Genomic DNA, 14,653 nt, shown 5'->3' with positions numbered 1-14,653 from the left:
TATATATATATATATATATGCGACAGGCTTCTTCACTGTTTCAGTAAACCAAATTCACTCACAAGGTATCAACCGCTCTAAAAATATTAAGCAATAAATAGTTTCCCAATATGCTGCGTGCTCTGAGACCGAGTGAAATACGATGACGACATACAATTTTGATTGAAAAGATTCGCAATTGTTTATATTTAACCTTTCATCGTTTGATAGAATACTGTTAACTGAACGGATTTCAGCTGACAGCAGGTCACGTCATGGCTAACTATAACTAAGACAACTATGTCTCCCATGACTGAATCATACTGACGAAATTTAGACTGAGAATAATATAGACTTTGCCTCAAAGAGCATTGTGTGGTAAGGAGCTTGCTTTCTGACCACATGGTTCTAGGTTCAGTCCCATTGCGTGGCACCTTTGGTAAGTGTTTTCTACTATAGCCTCGGGCCAGCCAAAGCTTTGAGAGTGGATTTGGTAGACGGAAACTGAAAGAAGCCCGTCTTGACCAAAAGTCACCTGACAGTAAAACAAAGCCATTTAATTCCAAGATTTATATGTGTTTAACTTCTGAATGAATTTAATAAAAACATCTTTAAAAACATCATAAAAATTGTTCCAACTGAAGCCCTTCTTGAGTGACACATTTTCCCATTCGAGTCAATACAGAATTACAGATAGTAGATATGGAATTTTGATTTACTGTCGGGTGACTTTTGGTCAACCCTGTATAAACGTGTGGGTGCGTGTGTCCCACCACCGTAACTTTGCAGTTCGGCAAAAGAACCACTGGAATAAGTACCTGGCTTAAATAATATATACTGGGGTCGATTCATTCGAGTAAAGATTCTTCAAGGTAGTGCCCCAGCGTGGCCGCAGTCTAATGACTGAAACAAGTAAAAGAAGATAAAAGAAGAGGGGGAAGTGCATCGCATATGACCCGTTTTAAGGCCTCTAAGATTGGTGCAAGGAAGGGAGCAAGTTACCCGCAAATCTAGCCTGAAAGTTTCTTACAGTCAAAAGTACTTTCCTAATGGTACCCGAGGAACAAATGGTAGTGTTAAACAAGGTATCGGATTAAGTCTATTTTCTCAAAACAGAAATGGTTCTTCCGGAGGGCTTCCACACACTGTTGAATACTATAAATAGGGTCCTCTATTTGTTGTTGTTGTTTAGCCCTTGGTTAATCCTGATCCAGCAGACCTACGAGCAAAGGCGTCTCAAAATGTGCATGTCATGTCTTTTGTCGACCAAGGATTACATAATTCATCGTATCTGTCTTTATTTAAGACAGTAGAGTGGGATTTGAAGAAGGTTTAGCCACTATTTCGAGCAAGTCGAGCGACCACTCTCTCTTCGACTCACGTCTTCTCTCCATAACTGCCTTGTACCAGTCATCAACACTGTTGATTCATTGAGCATACATTAAAGAAGGGGAGGGGCAGATATGTAGTACAAATTCATTATAACCAAGCATAACAGGCAGAGAACTGCTGTGTGACAGTTGTTCCAGCTCTCAGAGTTCAAATCACGCCAAGGCAAATTCAACACTCCTCCTGCTCCTTTTTCTTTGTGGATTCCTCTTTGCTGCGATGGCCGTGGGGTTTTCACTGAGTCGAATAAAACATCATTTCGTTAACTTTTGATGAAAGAAACACAGTCGACAGTGGAAGGTCTCTTCTGACATTAAACTCGACAAAGGCAAACAAATGATATATGAGAACGCATAACACTGAACATTATGCAACTTATAAAACATTATGTAAAAAATATTTCGGATAATATTTTGTATTGTTTGATATTTTAGTTTTGGGTTCTGTAAATAAAAAATATGACTATTTAAATAACTTGCATTCTGCAATCGCTCGCTACGAAAAGCCGGTTATCCAATTACAAGCCTATGTTTATTTTAAGCAATTTGCGAAAGTAGGTTGAATCGATTTAATATTTGATAAGAAATCATTTACAACTAGCAGACACAATAAAAAATGTTTGACCCCAATGCTTGTTTGTATTGTCCCCTCTGTGTACACTCTTCATGGGAGGTAATGCTGTTGTTGGCACTCCGTCGCTTACGACGTCGAGGGTTCCAGTTGATCCGATCAACGGAACAGCCTGCTCGTGAAATTAACGTGCAAGTGGCTGAGCACTCCACAGACATGTGTACCCGTAACGTAGTTCTCAGGGATATTCAGCGTGACATAGTGTGACAAGGCTGGCCCTTTGAATTACAGGCACAACAGAAACAGGAAGAAAGAGTGAGAGAAAGTTGTGGTGAAAGAGTACAGCAGGGTTCGCCACCATCCCCTGCCGGAGCCTTGTGGAGCTTTAGGTGTTTTCGCTCAATAAACACTCACAACGCCCGGTCTGAGAATCGAAACTGCGATCCTATGACCGCGAGTCCGCTGCCCTAACCACTGGGTCATTGCGCCTCCACGTTTTGCAAAATAGAGATATCTTAAAAAGCCTAATTAGAATAGCATGTTTTTTGAAGAGGTAAGTATTAAGTCTTCGTGGTCGCGATTATAGTGAATTATCTGTAAATATGGTAATTAATATCGAGTTAGCTTTTTGCGTTGTTAATTTTGATGAAAATATGCAAAACCATTTAAACACTGCTACTGCTTGTTGATTTTCTTCGACATTTCAGAATGGTCTAATCCATTCAGCCATCAGTCTTCTTGAAGACCAAACTAAAAAGGAGATTACAAAATGCATTTATGCTGACGTAAATTGCATGTACTCTCTTCCATCTGTTGATCGTTACAATGATGGAAATGGACAAATTTACGAAATATTTCTTGGATTTACTTATGTTAAAGCAGAAAGAAGCCCTTCTTTTGGATTCAGTTCGAACGAATCTAAATGATTTAGTCTGTTTTAAACAACTGGTTGCCCAAATATACGATGCTGCGGTTGCTGGACTGGAAAGCAAACTTAATGCTAAGTTTGAGAGGGAGAGATTATCAGAGGTGAATTTTGCTGTAAGTCAAGCTGTTCTCACATTCCTGAATTACATACATTCTTTTAATCTCAAGGTTAAATATTTTATCATTTTTAGTAGCTCTATGAAAGGAACTTCTTTGCTCGATGAATTGAAGGAAAATACTTCTCAAAGCGATGGAACTATTCATCACGAGTGATTGAAATTGTTAAAGTAGAATATATATAAAAGGAAGTCTCCTTGAAAATATTCAGGAAAATCAAAGTTCTGATAAGGAATTGAAAATTGATGCAAAGGGATTATCAACAGGCATGGAAACGTTTCAGTTTTTTAGAAATATTGATAACCTCCAGTCTCGGAGGCACTAAAAACGAGTGTAGAGGTCATCTTCTTTCCATTATTTACAATTGACGGATATTTGTCCTGATCATGTTTGTTGTTAACACAACGTTTCGGTTAATATACCCTCCAGCCTTCATCAGGTGTCTTGAAGAAATTTCGAACCTGGGTTCTCATTCCTAAGGTATTTTTCGATGTTGTTATTGTTATTATTATCATTCAGGTCACTGCCTGGAATCGAACTCGGAATCTCGGTGTTAGTAGCCCGCGCTCTTAACTCCAAGATTCAGAGTTCGATTCCAGGCAGTGACCTGAATAATAACATCGAAAAATACCTTAGGAATGAGAACTCAGGTTCGAAATTTCCCCAAGATGAAGGCTGGAGGGTATATCAGCCGAAACGTTGTGTTAACAACAAACAAGATGAGGACAAATATCCGTCAATTGCAAATAATGTACATAATTCCTCATCTCTTAAATATAGAACTGTATTACTTTCTTTCCAGTCTAAAAGATTAAAACCACTGCATCTGTTCTCATTGCTGGATTTCATAAAGGAGTAACTTGATCGAGAATTGTGAACACGTGATGTAAATGAAATAAGAGAAAGACTCCAGAGTTGTTTGTGGATTGTTGAGTCTGCAGTAAATAACTGTGATATCCCATTACATACTAACCTTTCATACAAAATTCTTTCTCTCGAGAACTTCAAGTTTGAATCAATTTTCAACCAGGGACGGATTTAACCATTAGATAAAATAAGTACCTGCTTAGGCCACCAAGGGAAATGCAGCCGGTGGGAACCAGGGGGTGGGGGTCCGCCCCAGACGACGCTTTTATAAAGGTGGCACGTTTGGATCTGCTGTATAAGCCTGTATACTCTTAGGGATCTGGAAGTGTGCAAACTCAAAGCACTGTCCCAGGCAGCACATATTCCTGGTGGTATTGAGTGAGGCACTGCATAATGTTTCTAGTGCTGGATTTAACATCGTGTAGATGGTAAATTGTAACAATATTGAGAACCTACATTTTTCCCTATTGTCAAAGTAAATAATTTGCTTATATTACTTATCACTATTTAAAGTTATATAAATAACATTAACATTCAATATAGATGTGAGGCCTGCCCGAGAATAAAACTGAGTTTGCTTCAGATTCAGTAATTACGTGTTACTAACTTGTCTAACTAACTTGTCAGTTAGACAATGGAAGGAGCAAAGAGCTATTGTTGTGGGTGTGTGTTTAGGGCGTCAGTTGACATTAATCTATTCTTGCTCTCTATCCAGATTTCCCTTTGTTGCGTAAACTCCAGATTTTTGAGTCAACAAAAGAGCTTCAACGTGTTCTTTCGACCTGCTAAATATAACAGCTAAATCTGCCTCAAATTGTATTAATCGTCTTTAGCCAAAACGCATTGGGCAGTCTAGTTATATACACACAAAGGTTTCTTTGTGTGTATATAACTACATGGCTGCAAGACCAGTTAGCAGAGGTAGCAGAAAGTGGTAATATACCTCTAGTCTAAGTCACACCAATCTCTCAACTAAAAGGTTATTTAAAAAATCAAAAAATAAAAATCTGAGAAGAAGCATCTGTTATTCCTCAATGTTCCAAGAAATTCTTCAAATGTCACACTCTAGTTTAATTTCGACAAACAAAGCACTATTCTGAAAGGCGAGAAGTTGCATCTTTTGTATATAAGTGTACTTCCAGTCAGACTTCGTTTACATTGGAATTAGTTCTCAAGACAATATCTAAACTATTTTGGCGCGTTCACAAAGTTCTTTGAGATGGAGCATATGAAATTCTTCATGTCTGGATAATACTGGCCAGTGTTAATGATTCCAAGACCAGGAGAAGTTAATTAAACAAACTTTCAATTAGCAAGTCTAAACATAACTATGTAATTAACTGTCTGGTATCGGTTACATTTGGATTCAATTAAATCTGTTTAGTGCGATAAAGACCACTCTATAACAACAGATTAAACACAATAAGCAGGTGCAATTGTTGTTTGCATTGTTATAAACTGGTGTGTACTTCTTTCAAACCTCGAAAGATTTTACTGTTACCCATTACGGGCTAACAAAGAGCAGGACAAACAAAACATTGGAGACATAGAACAAATAAAAAAAATAAAACGTAAGATGTGATGGAAGAATGAAGATGAGATGGAAGTGATGTTACCTGCCCCATCAAACCTTTTAAACCTCGAAAGATGTCAAATACTTCTACAGCTATTTACTATCTACAGCTAATAAATTAAATCTAGTCGTCCATGAATTTAGTAGTGATTTGTGTCGTAAAAAAAGAAGAAAAAAATACTTCAGGCAAAGTTCAAGCCAAATGTGAAATGTGGGTCCCGTTTCAAATTTCTCCTTAAATATTTTAGTAATTAATACTAAATACATTATTGCTTGCGAAGGCACGTGGCTTGTGACCAGTGTTGTGGTTACGATCGCTAGAACGGGGGTTCGATTTCTGGACCGAGCAGTACATTGTGTTTTTGAGCAAAAAATTATTTCATTTCACGTTGGTCCAGTCCACTCAGCTGTAAATGTGTAACCCTGTGACAGACTGGCCTTCCAATCAGGGCGAATGTTGGCCTGCTCACCTAGCCAACGGGTTAGCATCATTCGAAAGCTAGAACGAAGCAAAGTGCATTGTGACCAGCGATATATGGTCTCCTTAAGTGAGATGAGTTCCTGCTCACACTTCTTAGTTGATTTTTAAAAATATTTACTGCTTTTTATGCTTTTTTTCTCCCAGAAAGCTTTGCTAGTATCTCCCAGTCTCCAACTGGTCGCCATCTTCACAAATGGATGGGGTAATGCTGCTGTGAAGTATGGGATTAAAGAAAAAGGAGGGCGAAAAACTTCACTAATATTTTTGAGATGTGAAGTGGTATTTGACAGTTTGTCTTGTCCCCTCATCTCTTGATGGAATCGTAGGGTAGCGTTTATAACATATAACGTGCCATAAATATCGAAACCTATTGGAGACCATCTCTCTCTCTTTCTCTCTTTCTTTCTCTCTCTCTCTCTCTCTCTCTCTCTCTCTCTCTCTCTCTCTCTCTCTCTCTCTCTCTCTCTCTCTCTCTCTCTCTCTCTCTATCTGAACACCAGGGCCAGCCCTAGGGTTGCTGGCGGCCCGGGCAAGCTAAACTTCGGCGTGTACAAACTGACGGTCATGGAAATTTCCTTGTCTTTGTTACGCCTTCCTTGGCATCCCCTAGCACATGGCGCTCCGAGTGACTGCCTGAGTTGCCGGTACCTTGAGCTCTGCCAAATATTATTCCAAAGAAAACGCGAAAGAAGGTGAATAAATCTCGTAGGGTTAAAATGTAAAGTTGGCCCCAACGGAATTCGAACTTAAAATGCAGGGAGTTGGAACGAATATGCAAAGTATTTCATCCGACGCTCTAACGCTCCTGCCAATTCGCAGTTTGCCAGTTTTAGAGCTTCTGACCCAGACTACTCCTTAAAAATGTTAATAGGCTAGGCAAGATAAGGAGCAAGCTGTTCGCTGTTGAATACGTTATCAGTATTGTAAAACTGACTAGAGTTTCTTATGCTTGCAATGTCGAATAGAAATAAATTGGCATCTTATCCTTGCAGATAATTTTTATCTCATTGATTTGAAGACATATCAGATAATTTAGTCTAGGGAATCACAGAGGTTCAGTACAGAAATTCAAGCGAATATATTGCATTAAACACACACAAACACATGGTGGCAGTCAACTTGTGGCTGAGTGAGACACTTCCTAATCTTAGTAAGTCCGTGTAAACGTCCCGAGAGACCAAGAAGTTCCTATTCTTGAATTTGTTTTGCGTGAATAAAGTATTGGACAACAGTGAAACCACTTTCCAGTGCAATTAGCCCTAAAACAAGTGGCACAACATAGGTTGAGACGACTAGACACCAACTGCACTTCAAGTTGTTGTTTTTTTTATACCAGTTTACTTGCTACGAGATGGAAGTTCTAGCGAGTAGTTCACATGCTAATTATCCCATAGCGTGTATTCTAACAGGTGCTACTAATCCGGGTCAAAGCAGACTTGAGAACAATAGTGGCTAAGGGTGGTCCCACACCCCTCAAAACCTTGGAAGTCCCGTACCATCGTTGCACAACTGGATTCAGTTTAAATTCATACCCAGGACACATACATATCTCACACACATTTTATATACTTGTGTAGTGCGGTATATAGAGCTCAGCATAAAAACAATTTTTAGAAATCCATGTGTTCCTTTACATTTCAAAGGATGTGTCCGTTAAGAAAAATGCAATTATTTTCGAAATACCTCGTCCTAATTAACCATCAACACCTTTCTTGCATAACTAACCTATTTGTTAATGAAAGGTGTGAGATTGTATTGAATATACGTATGAACATATTTTCGGACTCGTTTCATTTTTTATATATATTGAATATTAATCCTTCAGAACCATTCGGTCGGATACAAGTCCTTGAGATATCTGTTGCATGCCGTACAAAATACTTATCGGAATTTCTTCGGGCTTTACGTTCTGAGTTCGAATTCCGCCGAGGTCGACCTTACTTTTCGTCCTTTCAGGGAATCGATTAAATAAGTACCAGTTCAGTGCTGGGATCGATATAACTGACCATCCCCTTCCTCCCAAAATTCCAGGCCTTATTCCTATAGTAGAAAGAATCGATTTGGCTGCGACAATGGTTGCATTTAACTTAGAATATCGTGGTGAAAATCCTAACCAGTAAACTCTAAACTCGCTTCTGAATAAATCCACTTTTAAATGGTGATCTTGTCCACTAATTAGTTTTATTTAGCCTTAGGTGATGCAGTGGTGAAACCTGGGTGTTTGCCACCCCCCTATACATGTTTATACAACAGACACAAAAGTGTCGGCTCCATATAAGCATTGCCCGAGGCGAACTACTCTCATCGACCCCCAACCTAACTATGTTACTGAAGTAAGGTTTCCCCACCTCCATAACGAAATACATCTTTTTTTTATTGAACATTCTTTTCTAATCACGCTGTCTGAAATGATTTTCGATTTTCCTCCTCTTAAAATGAAATTAATCATGTTAGCCCTTAATTAACAATTTGGTTTTCATGTAGAATGCGTCTCTGGCTAATTTCCATGAAGGGGGTTTTCTTATTCTGTGACCTGTGTCTTTGATTTCTCGATGCTTCCTTCTGACTGATGATGAACGGATTGGTTGTGGTGTTAAAGAAAGATCTTCTACCTGGTCACTCGAACTGCTTGAAATAGCAGTTAAATCTTCAGATGTTTGAGTGCTATTTCTCCTTATAGTCTTAAAAAAAGAAAAGGATACATTATGTAATGAAGTACAAGGTAATCACGGTCTCTAATGATTATGGGAGGTTAAGAATTTCACAGTGATGGAAACGGGTATTAAAAACCAAGTGTAAGCTATGGTCCAAAAGATCGAGGTTGAGAAGATGAGAGAAGACCAGTATCGCCCTGGGTAGCCTTTCAGTTTGCTGCCCCACCCTGGGCCTTCAAGCATATACATCAGTCCCAAAGGTTCAGCCCATATAAAAATGTCGTCCGGGACTGACCGCCCTCATCCCAACTACGCTTCAAGACCAGACACTATAAGCCACCCCTTTCGTGGGCTGATAAGTAGAGGAACGTTGTACTCCTTCGTACCCTACTTTGACTCATTGTCTTCATTTTAAAAGGGAATGTAGTTGATCAAAGTATTATTCCTTCAGGGTTCACCTGGGGCTAAACACCGTCAACAAGGATGATGAGCGTATCTGAATCTATTTCTGGATCTTACAGCAACAATAAACTTGCACTTGTAGATTATACTGTTTAGTCTGACCTCTAACCTCGTTCACAATACAAACCGAGCACACATGTTGATTGACACATGTTGTATAACTGTAATTTTTATGTTTCTTACAGCCACATTTAATTAAAATTGATAAAAATTACAAGCCAATAACCTAATGAAAATAACAACTAAATCTTTTAATCACACTTTACTGTTTTAAAGAAGGAAATAGAGGAGCCTGAAGAAAAAATTAAAAGAAAAAACGACTGGCCAGTTGGTCGTGGGTGAAATGCTTTCCATTGATCAGTCTACGCGGTTAGAGCTGACGTGGTGCGAATCATTAGCATAATTTATGCATCTACTTATCTCCATTCACCTGTTGACTCCCCCCCCCACCCGCCGCAAGCTTGTCCATCTATCTTTTTCATTCATTCATCTATTGGATGGTTCAATCAACTAAAACTCCTTTAGTTTATGCGTGTAGGAGTTTGTTTATATACGAGTTTGCTTATGTCAATGAAAATATATAAACAAGCACAAGCATGCATTTGCTCGCTCCTATTGTCAAACTGACATTTGTCTTAGGCAAAAACAAAACAAAACAAAAACTAATTTATCTCCGGTTGAATTTTTTGACTATACAGTACTTACGATCAAAATGATTTATACAACTTTAATTATTATTATAGTTAGTTGAATTAATCCTTCTATATTAACCCAACGTTGCGTTTACCCTTTACTTTCTTTAATAAATACCTTCATGTAATACACATAAAAACTTTCTCAGGGGATTTCCCATTCTTCAGTTATTTTTAGTCTGTTTGTTGTTGCTAACATTTTTCTTATTCAATATTTAGCGTGTAAGAGGGGCAGAGTCGTTCGCACGCCGGGCGAAATGCTTAGCGGTATTTCGTCTGCTGTTATGTTCTGAGTTGAAATTCCGCCGAGGTCGACTTTGCCTTTCATCCTTTCGGGGACGATTAAATAAGTACCAGTTACGTACTGGGGTCGATGTAATCGACTTAATCTCTTTCTGTCCTTTTTTGACCCCTCTGTTTAGCCCCCTGTGAGCAATAAAGAAATAAATATTTAGCATATAATTATGATTACAAGTGTATTTATTATTTTATTACGATTATGATTCAATTTACCATTTCTTTAGGCGGGTGTATAACTTTGATTCTCAGCACTCGTATTAAAAAAAAGATGTTCTCTTGCTTTTTAGATGAATGCTAATGAAAACATTGATATTTACTACACACACCAACGTTTGTTGTGGGTATTCGCTGTAGCTGAATAGCAGTATCTGACTGACGCATTACTATGGATATGGCTTGTGATAGATATTACACTTGCTGCGCTTGTTGCCGAAGAATGTCTTCTCTCCTACTTCGAATGCCACCACTCTTCCTTCACCACACCACGTCAAGCTGCTGCTGTTTCTAACCTGACTTTTAGCAGAAAAGTCAGTAAACTTGTTACTTGACGCATGGTACCAAATTTTTGCTATCAGAGTTGTCGGGACGCTCTATCTTATCAATGTTACTGTTATGATGTGAATAAGAAGCAAAACATCCAAAGCTTGTAGCTATTTTGGTCCGGAAAGCCTCCTGTGGTTAGAAGAAGAATTTTTGTTTTTAAATATCAACAATTCAGGTTTCTATAAACACGAAGAAATGTAAAAGTTTTTCGCAGTATAAGTCTAATAATTTCACGCGCGCGCGCACACACACATTTTTACGTGTATTGATAGAACTACAGATTGAAAGAAAAAAAAACCAAAAGAAAAAACTACAAACTATTCATCATGAGTGAAGAGGCTGTGGTTATGAGGCCCGGAAAGGCCAGTCGCTTCGCCAAACGTAAAAAGGATCGATCGAAACGTGCTCGTTCTGATGGATTTGTTCTGGGCCAAGCGATTTGTCCAGGCTCCGACGACGAAGATGTTGCCGGGGACGGAGCTGGTGATGAACATAATAAAAAACCCGAAGAAAGTGATGCTACAGAATTTCTGTGGTGGATCCGTAATCCGACAGTTCAAAACCTGGGCAAGTTGTGCCGAGCAATTAAATGCAGTGATTTGGACTGGATGAAAGAATTTCTAGAATTTGATGGATTAGGTCTTTTATTCCAGTGTTTACGTAATCTAACCGAAGTGCACAGTCCCCATCTAAGCGACATGGTATTAAGGATGGAATGCATTATGTGTATCCGAGAAGTAGCCAACTCTCAGATAGGACTTAACTGTTTACTGAGTTGTAAACATCGCAGGGATAATATCTTTGGGCGCCGTTTTGCCGCAGGTATGCTTTTATTATTGTTATTGTTGTTGTTGTTGCTATTATTATCATTCATATTTCCTTGATAAATGCTAAACTTGTCATTTCCAATTTGAACATTTTTTTTCCCACAGAACCACCTTTCAGAAAGTTTACCATAAATAACTACGGTGTACAGCCAATCAGTAATTTGCTCCAGTTTTCATTCCCATTTTTAAGAAGCCTTTATAAACAAAACAAGAAAAAAAAAACTTTAATGCCTCTGTTATGATACTCGAGTAAAATAAGCAGTCTCTCTATCCTCCCACTATTTGTCTTTCTCTTCATCTATCTGAACGTACCCACACGCGCACAAACACATACACTCATACACACACACGTTTGTACTTGCTTATAAGCAAACGTGCTGCACATCTTTTTTTAAGTTTTCTATATATGTATACATATATATTATATACCTGTTTATCTTGCCAAAATTTATACTATATTCACCCCCGCAGTATGATCCACTTACCGTATGTCGAAGAACAGTTATTTAATATGCCCGTTGATGATAAACATTTCGCTAAGGGCTGTCTGCACACAAAAAGACGAGACGTGGGTCACCTTCAGTCTGATAAATATTACCCAAACCTAAAGTTTCATGCTGATTCTACAACCTGTCCTCAGTTGCATCTTCATTTGTCACACTATTAATTAATCTGTTGCAGATTCTCAAACTGGGTATTGTGAATTTTCATTATTGGGAATAACGACTGGCTCTCTTTCTGGGTTTTAACATGCAATTAGGTGATTAGCTACCTTGCTGTATGATTAGCTTTACATCTCCACAAATAAGTTTATAAGAAGTCCTATAATGTGCATGGAATATAGTTGTCAAAGAAAGAAATAACACACAAAACACAAGCATTACATTCTACAAATATTTATGATGATGATGATGATGATATATATGGTTTAGTTTCCACCAACCAAATTCACTTACAAGGCTGTAATTGAAGACACTTGCCTAAGGTACCACACCTTTCATATGTGTGTGTGTGTGTGTGTGTGTGTAAACTTGGTGGATCCAGATGAAGGGCAGTGGCCATGACTTTTGCAAATCAACACTTAAGGAAAGATGTGAGCAGGAAGGGACTGAAAGCTGACATTCTGAGAATGAAAGACCCAAGTAATGACTAGTGCAGTGTCTGGGGTGTTGAGGTGATGAGAGAAAAGATAAGTGGGTTAGGAATGCCTGGGTGGGAGTGGCCTGAGTCCAGCTAGAACCAAAAGCAGAGGCCATTATGCATTATGGTAGGAACAATAAAAAAAAGAGGCTGATAACAGAGACAGCATATCAATGAACCGGAGGCTGGAGTGTGCTTGTGAGTGGCTTTAAGCCAACCAATCTGATGGCTCTTTTCTGGAAGGGGTCAAGGATGTCTTTGAGTGCAGCAGCACCATCCCAGATGTGAGAGCAGTGTTCTATTGTTGGGCTCACCTGAGCTTTGTAGAATGACAGCAATTGTTGGGAACTGAAATATCTTCTGATCTTGCAGAAAGGGGGCCAGCTGAACTCTAAGGATTGCTGGAATTGATTAAATGAAGGACAGAAAATTCTCTGCTAGCACATGTGGTGATAGGATTTGATAGGAAGCTGCAGATCTAAGTGGTGAGAAATGTATGGAGCCTATAGATGGGTAGTCTTGATAAGCGGTGTGCATGCTAGATATGGTCGAAAGTTTTGATGATGTGAGGATTATAACATTACTTTTGCCAAATTAACTAAGGCTAAGATTTGTCAGTGTTTTTCAAAACATTCATACTCTCAGTCCCTTAGGTCTTGCAAATATTGGTTAGAGTATACTTTACTGAGGAGGTTATAATAAGACCGAAACATGTTTTCAATGTAATTGCCATTGATGAACTCACTTCCTATATTTTTAATTTAGGTTGTGAAGTTGTCTCCCTTGTCCTGACACCAATCTATTATTAAAGCTAATGATTTTTCCTTTTACTAGAAATATAATTCTAATTAATTAAAAAGAATGCTTGGCCGAATACATTATATTACTCTACCATTTAAATACATGTTCTACACGCAGAAGGTCTCCCTGGGAAATTTCCCCCCATTCACATGCTTGTTGACCAGCTGTTAAACTGTAGAACATAGATAGTACATATCATCTGTATTAGCTTTTATCCTATTGGCAGGACACCTACTGATATTTGGAATGAATTGACTACTAAAGGAAATATATGTCACAGGAAAACTCCACCTTGAATTACAAGGATAGATATGTTAGACAGACACATGAGATACTCGTTATTGTTTATGATGCGGATGGTAATGATATTTAAGCAGGTGTACATTTCTGGGTGTGTTAGGTGAGTACTGCACACCCACCAAAGATGATAAATTTTCTTTATAATAATACCGTTCTTGTTGCATTTCTATGATATCGTCTGGATGTAATTTGTTTTCAAATCTACTAATAATACAAGCTTCGGAATAAGCATTGAGTCTGGCTGAAATCATAATGTGCATAGAGATAGCCTAAAGCTTGTATCTGTTTATTTTTGACTAATACTTCTCTCACAGTCGTTAGCTTGGCTTGGCAGCACATCCAACCTGCAAACAACTACCACCATAACCCCATCTTGTTTAGCTTCTATTTTAACTTTTAAAATCTAAGCCTTCATGCTGGGTTAGAAACCATATGTGATTTATTAACTCCATATAAGAAATTTGCTTAGCAATTCATTTCATATCTCCCACTCCATTTAATATAACAAATGGAATACTGTTTGTTTTTGCATTTCAGTTATCATCTTCTCCTACTGAGGAACCCTAAATGGTACAAAAGCAAACATATTTACAAAATTCAATTTTTAACTCAGCATTTACTACCATCATACTGATTATTGTTTAGCAATAATCAGTAGGCACAAGAGTGGCTGTGTGATAAGTAGCTTGCTTACCAGCCACATGGTTCCGGGTTCAGTCCCACTGCGTGGCATCTTGGGCAAGTGTCTTCTACTATAGCCTTGGGTCGACCAAAGCCTTGTGAGTGGATTTGGTTGACGGAAACTGAAAGAAGCCCGTCACACACACATATATATATATATATATATATATATATATACATATACATATATATATGTGTAACAATTAGAAAATGGAGGATAATATGCTGAACCCAACTACTTGCAGACGGTGTATCCCGTTGAATTCATTAATTTAATTCATAGCAAAAGTGACAAAAGAGAGGAAGAAAAGAAAAAGAAAGAACCAAAGCACAGGTGTCCATGGCAGACT

The 14,653-nt window shown here is 38.3% G+C and overlaps 1 protein-coding gene across 1 annotated transcript in view; it reads left to right on the top strand.

The window, feature by feature from the left end:
- Positions 1 to 10,483: 10,483 nt before the first annotated feature.
- LOC106876454 (inverted formin-2) overlaps positions 10,484 to 14,653 on the top strand; it is a 66,656-nt gene continuing 62,486 nt past the window's right edge. The window contains exon 1 of the mRNA XM_052969464.1: positions 10,484 to 11,376. Coding sequence (XP_052825424.1) covers positions 10,881 to 11,376 — 496 coding nt within the window. The 5' untranslated portion in view covers positions 10,484 to 10,880. The remainder of the gene's footprint in view (positions 11,377 to 14,653) is intronic.

The sequence above is a fragment of the Octopus bimaculoides genome, chromosome 7 (genome assembly GCF_001194135.2).
Source record: "Octopus bimaculoides isolate UCB-OBI-ISO-001 chromosome 7, ASM119413v2, whole genome shotgun sequence".
Classification (NCBI taxonomy): Eukaryota; Metazoa; Mollusca; class Cephalopoda; order Octopoda; family Octopodidae; genus Octopus; species Octopus bimaculoides.
This window is presented reverse-complemented; position numbering and strand designations above follow the sequence as displayed.